General features: G+C 30.4%; 1 protein-coding gene across 1 annotated transcript; it reads left to right on the top strand.

Annotated features, from left to right (window-relative positions):
• Positions 1-199: 199 nt before the first annotated feature.
• LOC119662294 lies at positions 200-17995 on the top strand. The gene is made up of 16 exons (XM_038071886.1): positions 200-345; positions 2834-2909; positions 4334-4408; positions 4510-4578; positions 6579-6632; positions 6754-6822; positions 6946-6972; positions 7069-7143; positions 8765-8830; positions 8937-9002; positions 10141-10203; positions 13422-13496; positions 14112-14186; positions 14493-14540; positions 15127-15183; positions 17680-17995. Exons 2-16 carry the CDS (start codon positions 2878-2880, stop codon positions 17933-17935), a joined length of 1107 nt encoding a protein of 368 aa, XP_037927814.1. The 5' UTR covers positions 200-345; positions 2834-2877; the 3' UTR covers positions 17936-17995.
• The last annotated feature ends 1358 nt before the right edge of the window (positions 17996-19353 follow it).

Genomic DNA, 19353 nt, shown 5'->3' with positions numbered 1-19353 from the left:
ATATTTATTTAATATATTATTTATATTAATATGAAAGTCTTTAACTCTACATTTAACTCTACATGACTATCATTACAATGTATTTAATGAAAGTAATTCTTTATATGAAAATGGAAATTCTTTTTTACTCAGCATGCTTTGACAATATACTAAACAATACCTTTATGTCAATTTTTATATAAAATCCTTACAAGAAATTTGTGAAGTAAATTCAACTGAAATCGAACGCAACGAATATAGTTATATATTTTTCTATTATCGATGTTTCTTTAACTGGATCTCATACAAGTGAAACAACAAGTCAAGGAAGGAAAAGCAAGTAACAAGGATATAAGTCAAGTGCTGGTAACTTTATTGTTGGTCACATATTTCTGCCAATGTTTTCACTTATTTAAAGGATAATTCCTTCCATTGACATGTGCGATTCCATTTGTAAATCCTGCAGTACTTTCACTAAATCCACTTACGTTTGCAAGTAGTTCCTTGCAAACATTGTAAACATATCCTTTTGCTCAGATATGTGCAAAAGCTGGATTATATGCACATTGTGGTCAGTTATTTTTCAAAGTCAAGTCAAAGTCCCATTGACATTTCTCTTATGTCACATATCCACTAGCCCGGTGGTTATGGAGCTACTGTTGCCACTCTTCCCACTCTTGCCACTCTTGCGTATTCCTGCCTTTGTTACCGTTTCCGCTTACATGCAATTGAAAGGATTTAAATTGCAATTTGATTTCTACTTTAACCTCTTAAGGATTATGAAACAAAGTTAAGTGTTGCATATGACAAAAAAGCGACGATGTATTGGCCAAGCAGAACTCAACTTGCTTCCATTTTTTAATAACATGTATATATATCCTTTTTGTATCTTAAGTTTGCTGTTATTTGTTTTTCTTGACTTTGCTTTTGGCTTACATGAGCGCAAGACTGAATATATGAGGAAGTCAATGCGATTGTATTGCTTGACTTTGAAATTTTATATAAATTTCTCTTTTATTTTCAACTAATAACTTTTATAGAATTCATTGATCCTTGATCCTTGCTGATGGGTAATTGTTTGTTTTACTGAAGTTTGATGTAAAATATTCTTTGTTATTATGTTTATTTCTCATGTTAAGTAAAAAGTTAAATAAGCATCATTGCCAAGGATTTTGATTTGACTTTGAAAATATTTTTATGCTTGTTTTAAATTATATTGAAAATATAGTAAAAACTTTCTCAACGGACGGTCTTGTAAAATTAACGTTTATCATTGTTTGAAATAATTTAACAATTTTTCGGCGGCCATGCCTCCTCAACGAACAATGGGTGGCTGATTAAGAATGTTCTTACAGTAGTTGTTTTGTAATGATTTTGTAATGATCTATATACCACGAAGTATGAAAGGAATTATTAATATATAGTATAGAATTTGCTAGAAACAGGCAAAGTGAGAAGAGGGAGTGTTGGTTGGGATCAGAAATGGAATGAGTGGGTAGGTAGGTCTTAGTAGAGAACCTTACAATTTTAATGGGTCGATATGAAAAATTAAAATAGCCTAAGTAAGTGATTGAAAAATGGTTTTCAATTGAGAGAAGTTGCTACTGGTTTGACATTCTAGGTAACCGTCAGGCTAATCAGCTGGCTCATCCCTACAGTTACGGTAAAGTATCCTTCTTCAGCAGAACGGAATTGAGGTTGCTGATGGGATATTTAACGGGTCATTATGGATTATCACCTTAACAAAATAGGTCTGTCCAATGATGCAGATTGTCGACTCTGTTAAGAACCAGACGAGACATTCTTTGTGATTTCCTAGTCTAGATCTGGGCCAGGTTGAGGTTGATGGGTCGAGAACTACTCTCCTCTTCTGATATTAGGAGGTCCTCAACGGCTGATATTCTGGGTTTCATTCGAAAGGCGGAATGTCTTCTGCTCGTTTAGGATCTGTAGCAGCACAAAAAATCAACTATGATCGTGGTGCTCCACTCTGTTGGGCGCTGGTACCCTGTTTATTTCTGGTCTGTTCTATACCTCAACGTTTGTTCTGTATTTTGCTGCTGTGCAACAAAGGATACTGCATGGAAAGGATACTGCATCTCTATGCAAGAAAAAGGGTTAGTCCTCTTTTTATTTTGGAACTTATTCAATTGCAATAAGCGTCGATGTATTCATGATAATGGGAGAGCTTTATTGATTATGGTACCAGTGAGATGCCCATGTGTGTGGCATGAAAGAAAATATTCTTCAGACAGGGACTATTCTGGTAGGCAAAGCTTCATTGCAGTTTGTGATAGTTACGGTTATCAGTTATTTAACTATTGATTACCTTATCATTGGATTAAATTTTTTGCATCGAAATAACTAATAATACTTTATTAATATATTTAAAAACAAATGAAAAATGCATCTATTATTATGTTATAATAAAAAGATATCTTAAACGTTTTCTTTAGCTAGTTTAAAAGTAAAGCGCTTATCTTACCACCAATTTATCTATTATAACTTATAGTTATTTTTGTAAAGAAATTCTGATGTACTTGTATAAATTACTCCATGTAGAGCATGTCTTTTGGTCATGACAAAAAAGGGCGAAAAATTGTCGTGACCACTCGTCACTATGACTGTCTGTATAACATGGTTTTGAACCGATATTCCTTCTTTATTTTTTAATTTACATCGGAAACGTCAACTTTAAATTTAATGTAGACGTGACTGTCTGCATAACATCTCTGTAAAGTTTAATACATATATCATTGAAAAAATTTAAAATTAACTTTAAAATATGTGTAAGTAAATTCATAAAAAATATTTTTACTATAAAATTTGTTTCCAATTTATTCTCATAAAACAGTTTACATAGTTGAAAGTCAGTTTTATAGTGTGGAAACCGAAATAATGGATTCAAAGAAAACTCCAAGTAATATGCGGTAAGTATATTCTAAAAAGTTAATGAAGTTCTTAGTGTTATTTATTTATTAATACATTTAAATCTCAAACCACATTATTTTTAAGTGGTCCACATTTTCAAATAATGTTCTTTTTGATAGGTTCTTGAAATAAGACATTTTTTATTTTTGGTGATCTGAATGCGTCTAAAGTCTTTCAAAATAAAAACTAAGGCTTTGAATGACTTAATTTGCACTTTGTTCTTTATTGATTTTAATAAACACTTCTCAAGCTTAGGAAGACGTAGCAAGTGCTAACTTATAACTGCTTTGTCACTGTCTAGTTCTTGCGAAACATATGAGTATATCAGACATTTTCTTTCTAAAAGATCTTTGTCGTTTAAAGTGTTGTTAAGCTTTATTTAATGTTTCAAGCTATAAGCAAATAGAACTAAGTCGATACTTTTATTTAATCTGTGTAGTTTAATAAACTATTTTAGCAACGCGTGGCTCAAGAAGTCAACTTTCTGCCTAATAAAAATAAAATGAGATTATCTTATTTGTTTATATTATATTATTTAATATGTGTGGCATATAAAAGAATTAGAAAACAACCTCTCCTTCGACAATATAGTACATAACACAACAATTTGAGAATTGCAAAAACACTAACGAAAAGAGTATTTTCTATTATGAAGCGCTGTGCACAATTCTGGTATGCTATTCCTATAACTTATCTCTCCAACTAACATATCATTCGTCTATATTTTTTATCAATTACATATCGCTAATACGAAATCAGCCTATTGTTTATAATCTATACAATGTGTTTCGACTTCAAATTTATATTAAAGCTTATGTTGTTTAGCAAGCGACTCTAATTTAGGACAGAAATAACTTAAAAACAGAACTTTACTAGAAAATATATTCGGGTTATGCTTCTTGGTGTGTCATCAAGAATAAATGATCTCTTCAGTGTTCAGAGAAGTGTATAGGTATTCAATAATTTGTGCTTTGCATTGCATTGTTTTACTGAAAATCTTGGACTATAATACTATAAGTTTACTATAGTCTCGATTTGCGAAACGAATGTAAAAACATTTATTTTACTTTCTTTTATATATACCTATGTACCTACTTATCAGTAAGCTGAGGTGTGGAATTTGAGTCGGTACTCAAAAAGAACTTTCAGATGAGTGGGATTATTTCATAACTATACACTAATAAACGATACATTTTCATATTAAAATAAAAAATTATTTTGATAAAAGTTGCTTATAAATTTAAAACGGTGTGTTGAGAACTGCAATAGTTCTTATATATATATATGAAGAAAATATCATAATGTAACATAATACATTATTTTTGTATTTCCAATAATATACAAAAAAATAAAACAAATTGCTATATAATATAATGTAAATTTTTTTTCATTATAAGATTATTAAATTTTAATTGTTCTCTAGCAATTTCTCCCGCAAAGTATCGGGTGGTAACGATAGAAATGAACTTAGTTTGAAACGCTCCGTGGGCAAGAAAAAGTAAGTTAACTTACAATATTTTATTTTGTTACTTTTTCTGAATAAACAAAATAAGAACCAATTAAAAGATAATTAAAATTTTTGTCATATTTATTTCTTAGTGTCAAGTCGTTCAAAGAATATGCAGATCACATCAAGAGTGAAATCCAGCAGTCAAAGAGCCTAACAAAGTATGTCATCACTGTACATACAGTAGTAGCAGTATTTGTTATAAAAGTAATCACTCAAATGTTCATGTGATATTTTAAATGTTGAATTAGAGTTATAATTAAAATTACTAATCAATAGGAAATATTATACAACGCGATTGAAGTGGTCCAATATGCTAGCGTCAGTTATTTTAATCAATTATTAGGATTGAGACAATCTTTACAACACTTCAGTCAGCAGTGTTTAGTCAGTAACCCGAAGAGAATTATGATGTGCTATCTGCTCAAGGTACAAGGAGTGAATATGAGATTGCTTTATATGGATTGATGAATTTGTTAGCTTGTCTTTGGTTTTAACAGATTTCTAATAACTTTTTAATTGAGAGACTTTTTCTATTATGTGTCTTCTCGTCAAAGTAGAGAACGGTTCAAGATCAAATTGTTGTTGGGTTGCTCCCTTTCTGCCATGCCTGTCTCGACACCTATAACGAAATAACGCGATCACACTGCTCCAGTGCATAGACGAGCAATAAGCATTAAGCCAGCATTAAATTTTATTAGACTTCAGTCAGTAAGGTCAGTAAGACCTTTTGACTATTAAACTTACTAATTATTGCTGTATTATTTTTTTCTTCAAACATTCGTGAATATAGGTTTTCATAGTAAATAACTTTACTTGAAAAGTAATGGCTATATCTCGATAGCGCAAGCTTTTTGAAAAGAATATGCTGTTAAGTCTGTCGCAGTATCATTATTATCCTGTGATTTGTTGCCTTAAGATGTAAAGAAAACAGTTATTCCACTCTATCTGCTAGATATATAGTTCCTTCATAAACTAACCTTAAATATGTAAGAATATTAGTAAGAATATTAAAAGTGTTGCAATTATTAACTCGGAGGAATGTGGAGGAATGTTAAATCTGGGGTAAAGTTTTATGTATTCTAAATAAGAGTTAATTATTCTGCCGAAAGCTTTCTCCAACTATCATTCGGCATATTCGAATGTTCAATAAGCAGGTCCAAAAATGGGTCAGACAGATTTCAAGATATCTTATAAGATATGACAATTAAAAATTAATTAGAAATTAATAACTTATCTACTTATGGTGTTTGTTAACCCGGTTTATATTCACAATCAAATTTATAAAACACTCAGCTTACTTTTGCCCTACGTTTTATTTACTTAATGTTCTTATTGCCGCATTTAGTGTTATTTACATTAACATCAGATTGTATAAGTCATTTTAGGTCTTACTTCCTGTAGTATTTTTGTGCGGCAGCATCTCTTCTTGTAAATATTTCACAGAAATTACCTCGCAGGCAGGTCAACACAGTATAACTTTTTATTCCCCAGTTGTTGTTTTTAGCTTTATTCCTTCTAGGTCCTGTCCACATAACTTTGTAATGAGATGACGGTTGATTATTGAATATAGATAGTAAATATAGATTGTTCTATTAAACAAGTGCAACTCTAAGATTCCACTGGAGAGTTTCCTGAAGCATTAACCATAGAGTCGCTGTAAGAAGAATATTCTACAGCTACAGATTTCCGTAAATATTTTGAGCAATGGAGAAACCTATAACGCACATGGTTGTTATTTTCGGTTATAGTTTTTGTCGATAGAGAGTCAGTGGCAATAATTAGCTTAATTGTTGGTTTCTATTGACTACTTTTGAGCACTCACTAGTTGCAGATCTTTTGCAAGGTCTAAGATACTTGCATTTGAAACAGCAGAATACCAGCAAAGTACGAACAATTTGTGTTAGAGAAAAGCTGTTCTTCTCTATCAGGCTTCTATAGCCTCTTATTAAAGTTTCGTAATCTCCAGATTGACTTAAAGTCAATAACAAAATGACATAATTACAAACTTTTTGTGGAATTGCCATGAATTTGGTAAAGTTTTAATACGTTTCACACAAAGTTATTAAGAAATATTCATATTAATAATAATTAGTGAAGTTAGTAGAATTCTTTAATTATAATCCGTCATTATTTTTAATTCAAATATTTCAATTAATAGTTTCGAAACTCTTGGTGGTAGACAAAGCTTGAGGACATCAACAAGCAACTCTCGGTATGTATCCTTTTTGTTTTTGATGTATATATTATAGCTCATTGGCTTGAATGAGGTGTTTTTTTATTAATTAATAGTAGTTCTCTCAAAACTGTTAATTCTTTAATTTTGTATATTTTAGTATGAAATTGCGTTATGGCATTGAGGGTAGCCTTGAAAACAATCCAAAGTCCGCTATGAGTAATATCAGGTATGTAAGACTATCTTCACTTTAGAAATACTTGATTTTAAAACCTTTGAGCTTCAATTATATTATATTTTATGTTGTTGATAAATATCGTTAATATAGTATTTATTTTTAATAAATTTTCAGTGTTAAGGCAACAAAAAGTCAAATTGGGTACGTAAGCTATTTTTTAGATGCGAAATTTTATTTAAATTGGAACATATTTATAAAAAAAAATTTGTATTAAACTGAACATTCAAACTTTTTCAGTGTTCCATCACCTATGGAAATAGGAAATGTTATGGAAGAGGAATTGGATTTCAGACCGTCAACTAGTAAAGCGAGGTATATTAAAAGCTTTTTTCTAAATTTTTATACATGCGTTAAGTACTAGTATCTCTCATTAAACCCTGATGATTCTACTTATTTAATATTTATATACTCAACTTCTTACTGCTCAATGCAGTAGACATCAAATTAAGCGAATAAATTCATTAATTAAAACTTCATTGCATCCAATGAAAATATCAAACACACCTCTTAGTTATTATATCATAAAAATCATTTCTAAAAAAAATTTGAAATCGTTAGATTTGTCATAGCCTTCTATTGGGTTCTGTGAAAAATGATTTAGTTTTTTCCCAATAGAGCATTTAGTTCAACTAGTCTTGTGAAAAAAGTAGAATAATTCTACGCAGTAGGTTTTAGTTGGTGGTCTTTTATTTTGTCATTATCGAAAAGGTAAAATACTATTGGAGCAAAGAAATGGTTTGCTGAATTTCAATCCGACAGTTTTGATGTGAAAGATGCCGTTATGCATCTGGAAGAGCAATTGAAGCTGGGTTTGAATTTATGGAATTTGACAGTTTGTGAGCATTTGTAATGCCTAGTCTACCTAATTCCATAAATTGACATATGGGTTTCTCTTTTTTTATAGAAAAATATTTAAGCTGTCGCTTTGAGGTTTGTAATTGGAATCTTAAAGGTCAAGAGAAAGGTAAACGTTTAAAACGCATCATCAGTAGAGATGAGAAATGGGTTGGCTACAATAATGTTAAATGCAAGATGTTCATAAAGAAAATACGATGAACTGGTTGAAAGCGCTTTAGAAGTCGATATTTATCGAAAATGCTATTTTTCTGGTGAAGTTCATAAAGAAAATACGATGAACTGGTTGAAAGCGCTTTAGAAGTCGATATTTATCGAAAATGCTTGAGTTTCTGTCGGACAATTTATTGTGCTCTAAAATGTACTGTCATCAGCTGGACGACTTGAATATTTATTTAAACTGAAAAGCCATAATTGATAAACTGAAATGGAGACATAATTGAAAGGAGTGATATCCTACCAAGATAATGTGAGACTCCATAAAAGTTTGGTAATTTGAAAAAAGCTTTTATGGTTTGGATGGAATATGCCTATAAAATTCTTTAGACGGTAAAAACTTTGCTTCAAATAGGGAGCTAAAAATCACTTGAATTAGTTTTATGCCAGCAAAGAAGAAAATTTTCATGAGCTACTGCCAAAAATAATAATTATCCATTTTTTTCTGTAGCCCATAGTATAAAAGTAGTAAGTATTCCGTAGCATTTTTGTGCAACATTTTAGGTGTTTTTCCTTTTTTTAAGTTGTATTGTTTTTCTGAAGTGTTTGTTACGTTATTGAAAATTTGGTATAGCGTAACATATACAATCATTATATAGAATTGAATAGGTAAAGTCATAGTTTTGTCGTGTTATTTTGTCTAATAAATCTATATCTATTATCATTTTCAGTATTTAGTCTCGTTAAGATAATTCTATTGCTAATCTAGATATAATATTTAAATATATCAAACTAAGATAAATGTTTTGGGATAATTGATAAAATTATTTATTTTATATAAATAAACTGAACTATAAGAATTATTGTAGCAAATACTAATATTTTACTAAATATTTTTCTTGTATTTATACCAAACTTTTAGCCTTGCCTATCGTAATCAATATGCCGCAAATAACTTAAAGTTGAAGCCTGATCTAAATCAGTTAAGGTACATATAACCTCAGTATAATTTTTACTTTAAGCCAAGTAAATAGACAATATTTGTTTGTATTATTGACATTAATAATAATAATATTAATTTAAATGTTTTGCAGCTATGGAAGGTCTGAAGGCTTTGAAGACGATAAACCTGAGTTGACTGTCCTTATGCGCAATTTAAGGTGCAAAGCTTATTTCTTTTTATTTTCATAAAGTGTTATTTAGTGTATAAATAAAGATAGATATTAATAATACAGATACTTCAAGGGAAGTAAATACATCCGTCTTTATAAAAAATAATTTCCACTTCAGCAATTAATTATTGAAAGCGTATTCTCGAAATTAAAAATGTTCCCCCATAAGATTTAACTAATTTGGTATGCAGATTTATAGAGGCAAAAAAAAAATATATTTTAAAGATGAATTTCTTTGATAGAAAAAAAAAACTTTTACTTTATATTGAAATGAAGTTGATATACCATAATAATAGAGAGTGAGATTTTATTTATTTATTTAAAACAATTCGTTACAATATAAATATTATACTGAGAAGAAAACACAGCAGATTGTTTCTTAAAAAGAGAGTATTTTCTAAACAAGTAATGTGAATACAGAGATGGTTTTTTTTGCCGAACTTGGCCCCATTATCATTTCAGAACTCATAGATAATATGCTGCGTTTACCATCTGACATTTTGACCATGTAATACGAATTTGTTGTGAACTACTCCCACTGAATCGGTATTGTCTTCTAATGATTCCCACATTTCGACCGTCGCAAGTTACAATAATTCAAATGCTTCACGAATTTTTTCGGAACCTTTTTAACATGTCTTTGTAATGCAGTCTATTTAGTGTATCGAACCAAGCATCCAAGTTTCTGGTCAGAATTTGAAAATCTGTGTTTTTCAATTTTATCTACGATGCATCTCGGGCACATACAATGGTCGCTTTGAAGAACTTGTTTATTTTTCTGTATATTTTATTCATTGTGGGTGGTTTTTGGCGGCGATACTTAGTAATCATCTTTAAGATCTGTGCGCAGGATATGCATTCATACCCGCACATATATTGTACATCAATTCACAACGAAATATCTAGCGAATTCCCTTAAATTTTGACATAAAGTTGATAAAGTGTATTATTCTTCACTCACAGGTGTTCAACGTTAAGCTTTGCTATTGAATTATTCTCATAGGACCTATATAGTATGAACTATACTGTAAATAAGAGATATTTGAATATTAAATTACTATAAACTATAAAATTACTATAAATTTAAAATATTTTTAAACCTCTCTTTTCTTTTTTCCGGTATTAGTTTTCGTGAAACTATCGATGCTCAAGATGAACTTGATTTGAGACCGTCTACAAGCAAGGGCAGGTACAAAAAAATCTGATAATTTTTTATTTCGTTTATAAAGTATTAATTTTCAAATGTTCTCAAATGTTTATTTTTTTTTTTTTTGAATACATTCTATTATTTCAAATTATTGTTATTTTCAAATGTTATTCTCAAATGTTTATTTTTTTTTTTAAATACATTCTAACTTATATTTTTTGAAATCAATTATTAATTAGTTGTTTTATTTGGTGTGCTTTCTAGTCATATAAGTATTTAGATAAGTACTTAGATAGACGAATTAAAGGCTTAGTGAGTTCAGTATAATATTTGAAATAAAGATTAATCTCATAACATGGCTTTCTCCTGCTTATTTGTCTTCGTGATCACTTAGCATTGTTAGCCAAGCAGAAAACTGATTTAGGTTAAAAATGTTTAGGTCACTATTACAATTAAGCTACAAATCAACTCATATTAAGGATCTGAGTTTCCACCAATTGGCACAAACTTCAACTAAATTTAATCTCTAGAAAATTGTGTAAAGCGAATAAATGTCTCCATTAAAAACTGCAGATAACAGCCAAATAACAACATTAAGACTTTTTGGAAAACTCAAATTATTTGAAAAGAAACAACACTAATTTCAACTTTGACGAATATACAGAATTAATTGTGCAACGAACAGCTAAAGTATAGACCATCGGGCACAATAGACCCGATGGTCGCAGTGCCACATCCCCTAACAATAATCATTGCTACCGTATGGTTTACTAAATGCGTTAAGCAAATTTTACTAATTCACTTCTCCGCTAGTTTTAAGATTTTCTGTTGCCAAAATATCTAATCCAATGTAGAGACAGTGCCAAAGGGAAAAAGGAAAACGTAAATAGTTTGAGTGTCATAGAAATATATTCGGAACATCTGAAAGATATGGATATATCTGAAATATCATGCAAACAATTGTTGTAGTCCGTCAAATTAACAAAATAGATGAGATCAAAGATTTGCAGGCGTCTACATGTAAGTTTATCCCTCTTAAAAAAATTAAATTTTAAACAATCTAATTGAGATATTCCGTAAAGATATCAGCTCAATAATGCTTTGATTGGCTGATCACTGTTACTTCGAAAATCATGATAACATAAGCCACTGAAAATATCTCATGATGACTTCAGCCGCAGCCGATAAGAGAGGTAAAGAAAATGCTTCATATCTTTTTCGGTGTTGTTTATTTCGCATAGAATGTCATCTATAAATCTTATTATATATAGTGGGCTTATTCCTCACTGTCGTTTAGAAAACAGTGACATAAGATTGAACATTTCCTTCAATGAATATTGCCGTATTTGTGAGGAAGGCAAAAGAAGTGCTTCACATTTGTCATTGCTTTAACATTGGCAATATATTCCCAGCGTGTATTAAAAGAAGCGAGTCGAGCGATTTTATTAGTAACTTAATGAAAAATAATACGTTTAATAATGTTACGAATTTCGTTTCATAACGGTATTACTTTCAAATCACTGTTCGCTAGATGATTGAATATTTTCTTCAATAACTTCATATGTTACAAAATATTATTTCCTTCTTGTATTTACAATGTATTTATCTCCAGTACATTGGGTAAAGTTACAGCTTTTAGTAAAAGCATATGGCGGAGACGAAGTTTTTCCATACTTATCTGTCAAGAGCATTCTGTCGAATTTCGTTCCATGAACCAAATTGCCGATGTTCAGTGGTGATAGAGCGCAACTAGGTGACTTGTGGGCGGCTAGGCCTACGTGAACCTTGAGAATTCCACTCAAAAGCCATTTTTACAATGGCGGTGTTGTCTCTTCGGAATGCATGCCCAATCCAATGCCACTTTCAGTTTTTAACCGCGAGTTCTACTGGCACTATTTCGGATATGGTGAGAAGTTCGGTGTTTGAGAATAAACGTGGCCAGAAAATTTGAGATGTACGATGGAGACATTTATTGACAAATACTTGCAGCTTGTGTCAGGTGCGTTTTGTGACTTTTCATATTTCAGATTAATATAGAAGGATTGATTTGATGCTAGTGGTAAAGATTTTCAACTTTCTTCATTTTGTGAAATGCATGCCAGGCCTTACCAATGCGAGCTAAAACATACTCGTCGATCCATCCTTCATTTGTAACTATGCTGCCGAGGTAGCAAAATCTATCAACGTCGTTGATTGTTCTTTTAATGTTACACATTACTATAATGATTACGTTTACCAAGAAGAAGAGTACAACGCTGACCATTAGTTGTTTTAGTTTCCCGACAGAGAGTTTCGAATGTTATATATTCAAATGGCTATAATAAGAGAATTATTTGTTTGTTAAAAATTTTAGAGTCCGAATCACATACTTAGATTGAAAAATGATCATATTCAATATAGAGCTTAGAAAAAGTGCTTGGAATGCCAGTACATGTAACAAAAGAAGCTTAATTTTGTTGGGCAAAGAAACTCAACTGAAACCTATATAAGGCAAAAACTTCTCGAATAGAAAATATTATGGAAACAACACAGAAACCAGATAAAATTAACTCTATAAATGATTTGTAATCTGTGCTCTAACAAAAAAGATTTACCGGAGAAATGATTAAGAATTTTTACCTAAATATTTGCACTCAAAACATAAACAACACCGTGGTTATGATGAGAAGATAGTTACTTATTTTATTTTATGCCGTATTTTCATCTGGAACGTAGGCTAGTTACAAAGAAGCTTCAGTTATTTCAATTTAAAGCTAAGTATCTAAGTTCGTTAAGTTATCGGTTTCATTCAAGATGGCCCTTCGCCATGTGGTTCGTGAACGTCCTCGCCTTCGGTAGCCGATTGGATTCCACTTCAAAATTGCGAGGCAGTTATATTTACGCCTTACTATTTGGGTGTTAATGCCTTCTTGTGTTGTTAGTTGAAGTAGGTTTTCATTTGAAATTACGCGAGGCCATCAGATCTTAAGTATATTGCGCAGGCATCTATTAGTAAATACTTGCACCATTTGTTTAATTTCAGCACTGACTAGCCATGTTTTAGAAGAGCCATAGAGTAGTATAGACTTAACACATGCGTTGTACACGTTGAGTGTTATCGTAGTAGACAGTTTATTTGATACAAATAAGTTTGACAGATAAGTTTGAAGAAATAATTATTATGGTCTTGTGTATGTTTCTAATATTCATATAAGTAATTTGAAAACTGTTTTCTATGATAATCAGAAATCTTTTAAATCTCAACTTGAAATCTTTTTCAGCATAAATGCTGGACGCCGTATAACGCGTCCTGCAGAGAATAAAATTCGTGTCCAACGATCCGTGAGTAACACAGGGTAAGTCAGTTTTTACCACCGTACTTTTAATTTTATACTCTATATCTCATAGCTTTCAAAGATCTCACGATTGAAAATAATTTTAACTCTTATATTAGTATTTAAAATATTGTGTAAGTAATCTGAATCTATAACGCTGAGTTGATTGCAAATAATAGTTTATTAGAGAGTTAGAACTTAATATGATAATTACTATATAATTATTTTTATTATAATTTGTGTATTTTATTATATATTACTTAATGAAGATATTAGCTATGTGTGAACATGGTACTACATTCGTATAGCAAAAACGTTTATTTTATTTTAATAAAATTTAAAATCATATAATTTTATTTTATATAATATCGGATATATGCATAATATTGAATGTCCGCAATTTTGAAAAAGTTTTACTTACATATTTACATACAAAAACAAATAACGAAATGATTACGGTGAAGAGATAGATGAGTTTCTAGAGAAAATTAGTCTAGAAAAACTAAAAATTTAATGGCTATATTTTTAAGAGAAGATTTGAGTGCCATATGCTTTCGATATTTAAATACATTATTTGTGAACTGTTTTGTATGATAATCAAAAATCCTTAAAATCTCAATTTGAAATGTTTTTCAGAATGAATGTTGCACGTCGTATTACGGGTCCTGCAGAGACTAAACGCCGTACCCAACGATCCGTGAGCACTACAGGGTAAGTCAGTTATTACCACTGTATTTTTAATTATATACTTTGAATTTTAAGTCTGTGATTATTTAAAATATTAAATTGGCTTTCGTATTCAATCTGTATCTCTAACACTGATTAAATTACAAATAATGGAATGTTGAACAGTCAGAGAGTTATTAGAGAGTACATAATAATAGTTACAACTTAACAGTCTTGAAAAGTTGCCACTAATAAGTTATTATGTATGTATATTTATTCACTATATAATCGCTATAATGTTAGGTAAAATTACTTCCTCAACTATTTTTAAAATTTTTGTTTTTTTTATAGTATCAATTTGGATAAACATTCAACTAATACTAATTTAAGCAAGATAAGGTACGTAACTTTATAAATCAGTATATAATTAATTTTTTCAAATCTTTTAAGGATATTTAAATACTAGTAAAATTTATATACTAGTGCAAAAAAATTTTTTACACTTCATGAGTAAACTTTTTATATATAAATTTCTAACGTTTACTAAATGATTTCCAATGTTATCAAGTAATTTTCATTAATCATTCATATTTCCTTAAAGATGGAATACTTATTTATATTCTTCATATATGCAAAAAAGTCCGGCAGTACTCCTAATAGGAATCGACTTTAAGGCACTGCCTTGGAAGGAAATATTAAAATTCATTGTAACATTTTTTTGGCAATCATTTTGTTTTTTACAATTCGGGTGGTCGTCGCCGATTTTTCATTAATAAAATCTATATATATCTTTTTGTGTGTTAACATAAAAATATTTAGTTATATAAATTAAAGTAAACTATAAAAAACTGTTATTAATTATAAAAATAACGCTCCATAAATACATTAATTACTTGTTTATTTGGTCATAACAAGCCGTTGTCGCACTTCGGCCTAACGTAGCGCTCTACGGTATATATGTGTCACAAAATATTTTTTTTTTCAGTTTGAATTCGAGGATTTCAGGATTGCAAGGATTTCCACTCTATCCAGGAATACCAAAGTAAGTATAAAGATTTATATATTTTGAAGTTCACTCAACTTCATATTGTCCAATATAAATAATATAATTTGTTTAAGTGAATAAGATACAGTAAAATTAAAACATTTATATCATTAATCTTCATATAGATACTCAGTATATTCTTACTTCTTCTAGCCACACTGTCTTATACTCATACTCTCTTATATCCATACTCTATTAGACTATAATATTTTGTTTATTGCTTTCTAGATATTTTTAATATTTTAGTTTAAAAATACTTGAGTGGATGATACTGTCCATCTATGACGTTTGTTTTTAAATCTGTTTTATTCATTAGATTATCCAGAGTTCTCAAAAATTACTAAGAATTTGAAATACTTAAAATGACAGGTGCCATTAACTCTATATATATTACTTATTAAAGTATGTGACCAACTCAGTCTACAATAGAAGAAATAATATACGTATGTATATACTTTTTCTGGTGAACCAACCTCTTTTGATAAGAGCATACAGCAATTCTCCGCATCCAAGTAGCATTAAGGTGGTCGCGTCTACTCGATCTTTGAGGGCTGTGTTCAAAGGTATTTTTTTCTAAAGACGATCTTTTTTAAAGCGTTAAGTCCTTCCATGTGGTTGTATGCAGTCACATTATTGCTTGAAATCATTTTTTGCAAGATTATACTGTATTGCAAATGATATAAGTACTTGCAGAGAGTTAATGCTGAATGCAATCGTAACACTCTAATTCTTCAAGCTGTAAACCAGAACTATTTTGCTACTTATAGGTGAATATATGCATCGATAGTGTATGAGGTATCGTCTATTTAGATTGTTAGTGGTTTCCTGGCGCATTATATGTGTATTGTTTTAGTTAATTTTTAGAACGTTGTCATTGACACACTTTACAATTAAAGTCTCATTAAGCTTCATTCAATTTAAGATATGTAATACACTATCATTAGAATATTCTTAATTACATCCGTACCATTTAATAAGTATTGCATCTATTACCGTTAGAAAATCCTTATTAAGTCTTCGATAACATACCGTCTATTTTTGTTAGGCATTTTGTTAGGCAATTTCGCCATACATCGCTAGTAACAAAAATCGGTTGCTTAGTTATTCTTATGAATGTATATCGGAGGTTATGTTGTTGTATAATTTGTGACGCAATCGGAACACTACATAATATATGTCAATTCTTCCCGTTTTGTACTGTTTAATTTTTTTAGATGTGTATATTCTTGCAGAGGAATTTCAGTATGTTAGCGTTTGGTGGGGTTTGGGAAAAATGCGGACCTTAAAAAAATGTAAATAAATGGTGGTACTGTTTATTCCTTGTAATTTTGTCTCATCTGTCTCTACTAGTTGTAAAGTTTTCTGGTTACTGGGTTATTTGGCTTGTGTTTTCTATATAATATTATAGGTTTTATCAGTTCATCCATATATTTATTTATTCACCTATTAATTATACAGACTAATCAGTTGACTAATAAACTAACTGACATGGAACTTTCATTCCTCCACTCTGATACGCCTAGGTAGACCCTAGGCGAAACGTGTCATTGGAAATTTTTAGAGTACAGAGACCCTTTTTCTTCGAATACCTATTAGTATTCAAATGAACAATAATGGGACCCTTCAAAGTGCCATGGTACAACCGCACGAATGACTTGGTAATAGATCCGGTCAAAAAATATATAAGGGACAGAGCCCTGAGGTTATATGCGAAAACCGATAGGCTGCATAACTTAACACTATCAAATCTCAGAGAAATCACTATCCGTACGGGGCGGTACGCAGATTTTAGATCAGTCATTGAATAATTACGAAGCTTATGGCACAGATTAGTCAGTGAGATGGGTGGGATTCTGCAGAAACTTCCCAGCTATCAATGAAAAGGCTCAACATTAGACTAATTATATTATGCCAATTATATATATTCCTTATTATATTATGCCAATTATATCTATACCAATATTTAAGTAGATTAGAGTAGTTATTATATGTGGGTAAGTTAGACCATGAACGTAGGTATTGGTAGGGCTAAGTATAGCTTTTATATTTATTTTTGTAGTTACAGTTGCTGTTTTCCAATTACTAGCCATCACGACTAACCATCCGGGTATCGCTATTTAGCGATATACTGAGGGATTGGCTTTGTAATTATTATATGGTTATGAGAGCATGACGGTGATAAATCTTCAGTTTGGTCTGAGGAGCTGGAGGTTTGGACACTAAAAATAAATATAAACTTCATCCCTTGAAATTATAGGAAATTATGAATATTATATATATATTCCCAAACTTCTCAAGAGTAAAGAAGACCACTTTATTTACACAACATTTTTCCGTATTCATTTCAATTTCAGATTAATTGTTAGAGATTTATGTATTTCTGTATTGAAAGTTTAAATTGTTTTAATTTACAAAGATCTTAATATCAAACATTCTTAACTTCTGATAAAGTATTTAAAATGTTTCTTCATATTTCTGGATGTTTCCTTTCAGTGAAAAACCACATACTTTTTCTACCACTAAACTCAAAACTTTGGAGTCATTTCCACTTAAGAAGGATCACAATTTCAAGGAAATGTCGAAATTACTAGATAAGTGCAATACGCAAATGGAAAAAATAAGGTCTTCGGAATTGGAAAGTTATGTATTAGACCAGAATCTTTTTAATTTGCAAACCGAATTTATAATGAAAAGAGAAAAATTTAATGATCATCTCGCTGAAAGCCGTAAGCAAGAACCTGAAGAATAATATTTAACATTATATATAAAAAGTTATAAAAATTTAAAGATTATTTAAAACAAAAGCGAAAAAAGCAATAAGTGTTTATTAATTTAGTATACAAATATTTTATTAAATAAAATCAAATAAAAATTCACAGTTCCTTAAAAATCTAATTTTATTTTAAGAAAAAATAAAGAAGAGTATTTTTCATGTGCTCTTAACTTCGAACAGATATCGTTACACCGAATAAAGTTCGGTGCGCCGATCAATTGTTCCCAAATTGGTCACCTTATTCAGGTATATAATCCCACCTCCTTTTTAAGGAGTATTTATATCGCGCCTGAGCAATGAGAGCACACAGATTTATATGTATATGGTTATCTGTGGAATTTTAATTTTGTGTGGGCTTTGTGGTTTGTTGTTACGAAGTTAAAATAAACAATGTTAACTTGCCGGTTAGGCGGTTGCAAGGAATATGTTCAAGTTTTTGAATAAGAGACACGTGAAAGTAATTAAGCCTACCCCAATATATGAGAATAGTAGAAAATAGCCGAAAGCCGTGTTAAGATTAATCCTAGTGAAGTCTTCTGCACGTCTTGAAATCAAATTTCAAATTTGCCGAACGGGATTAACGCATTCAGGGGTTTAACATTTTTATGTTAAAGCTCTGTTATACGTTAACATTTATGTTCGCCGGTAACAGTTTCGGACATTCTATTGGTGGTGCTTAAAGTGTCTTCGTAGATGCTGTTAGATAATGGAGTTGAAAGCACTACATGCAAACGTCGCAAATGGAATTTTCCTACAAAAAACTAATTTATTTTAAAATTAACCGAAATTGTAAACAAGGAAGCAGTTTACAGCGAAAATAAATTCAATTTAACATGTGGACATCAAACTCAAAGGTTATGAAAATAAGTTAAGTTTGCATGAAAATTTTTTAGATAAATTATAAAACATTACTGTTAAATAAACAAAAAAAAAGAAATTAATAATATATGTAATTATATGAAGAATAAAGTTTTCATGTATCATCATAACATTTGGCTGAGCAATCCATATTTGAATTTCGCCTATATCAAGATTTGCCGCCGCTTATACCTGTTGTTCGCAATTTTTGTTCTAGTTCTCAAGTGCCTGCTGCATCATTGGCTACACCATCAATTCATCTAAGCTGTAGTGTTCTTATGATTTGTAGTACATATTCAGTAGTTGCTCTAATTATGTAGCCGGCAAAACTTAATCTTCTGACTTGTATCTTAGTTACAATGGCAGCTTTTTTGCATACGTTTTTTAATTCGTCTTTACTCCGTTTGCATTCATTGGAACGTATTTTCTTCATTAGTATACTTAATTTATAGTAGTTATAACTTGGAGTTGAATTAAGATGTAGTTGAATATAGGTTTTATTGATATGTGCACTTAGTTCAGGTTTATACTGTTTG

This window comes from Teleopsis dalmanni, chromosome X (assembly GCF_002237135.1).
Source record: "Teleopsis dalmanni isolate 2A chromosome X, ASM223713v2, whole genome shotgun sequence".
NCBI lineage: Eukaryota > Metazoa > Arthropoda > Insecta > Diptera > Diopsidae > Teleopsis > Teleopsis dalmanni.
The sequence above is the reverse complement of the archived record's forward strand: the minus strand, read 5'-3'. Positions and strand labels throughout refer to the sequence as shown.